At 35.4% G+C, this 1145-nt stretch overlaps 1 protein-coding gene across 1 annotated transcript in view; it reads left to right on the top strand.

Annotated features, from left to right (window-relative positions):
* FDP41_006079 (uncharacterized protein) overlaps positions 1-387 on the top strand; it is a gene marked incomplete at both ends in the record, with an annotated part of 1360 nt that extends 973 nt beyond the window's left edge. The window contains one exon of the mRNA XM_044709674.1: positions 89-387. Within this exon, the coding sequence (XP_044559625.1) occupies positions 89-387 (299 nt within the window). The remainder of the gene's footprint in view (positions 1-88) is intronic.
* Positions 388-1145: the final 758 nt, after the last annotated feature.

The raw sequence follows: 1145 nt of genomic DNA, 5'->3' as shown, positions 1-1145 counted from the left end.
TGTTGTTGTAGTAGTAATAATGAGGAGAAACATTCGGGTACTAGTGATAAAATTATTGTTGAAAAGGTCCTTTCGATATCATTCAAAGTTAGAGGAGGAGTGACGAGGAATTACAGAGTTATCAATTATAAAATCACTGCAAAGGAACCATCCATGCCACTCGAAAAGTTGCTGTCACGAATGGAAGTGTTGAGAAAATACATTGGACAGAAGAAGTGTTTGGAAATGCTGAAAAATCATCCATCATTTGTTGCTTCGTTGAAATTATTCATGAGAGTTGAAGAAAAATCTAATATCGTGAAGATAATGGTTCATCGATTGGTGGAGTTGTTGAAAGAGTGGGGAATGGAAATGATGGAAGAGGAAGAACTGGAGAAACAGTTTTGAATATTTTCAACGATTTGTATTTTAAAGCCAACCTTCACTCCGTTCATAACATATCAAGTGAATATGGAGCTGTGAATTACCAAAATATCATTTCCAATAAAGGGGCATAGTTCAATGGTAGAATGAAGGATTGTGGTTCCTTAGACGAGGGTTCGATTCCCTCTGCTCCTAAAAAGATTTTTAATTTACCCTTTGTAGGTCGTACAAGGGATCTCACATTCCGACAAGCGTAATGATTGTCTTCGAATGGGAAGATGCACAGATTGTATTCCTTTCTCAAATTGACTGCTTGTTTTGTCAATTGGCTTTATGCATTTTATGAGAAGGTAAAAAACTACAAAATCCGCTCAGCCTGAAAAAAGGAGAAAACCAAAGAAATGTGAAGCCCAAAGAAATACTGTTAAGCAATTGCTTGGTTGATCCATGACAATTGTTATAACTAGATGAATTAAATTAATGATTTTTATAATAATAAAAAATTTTTGGTTAGCTCAATATAATCCTTGTCGAAAAGATTAGATCAAGGTGGAAATACACCGTCACAATGTTCATCCTTACCACAAGAACATTCCAATCAGCTAAAAAGGTACCTTAGAAGCTTAAGAAAGCAAGTGGTGAGAGTGCGAATGGGAAGTCACTAGGTGAATCAAAACGCACGAATCTGCAGAAATTTTTTTTAAGCATGAAAATATTTTTTTTTTGATAATAACTAGGCATGACTTTATTTGCGGGAGCAAACGGATCCACAAGGATCGTAA

This window comes from Naegleria fowleri (assembly GCF_008403515.1).
Source record: "Naegleria fowleri strain ATCC 30894 chromosome Unknown tig50, whole genome shotgun sequence".
NCBI classification, from domain to species: Eukaryota; Heterolobosea; class Eutetramitea; order Acrasida; family Naegleriidae; genus Naegleria; species Naegleria fowleri.
This window is presented reverse-complemented; position numbering and strand designations above follow the sequence as displayed.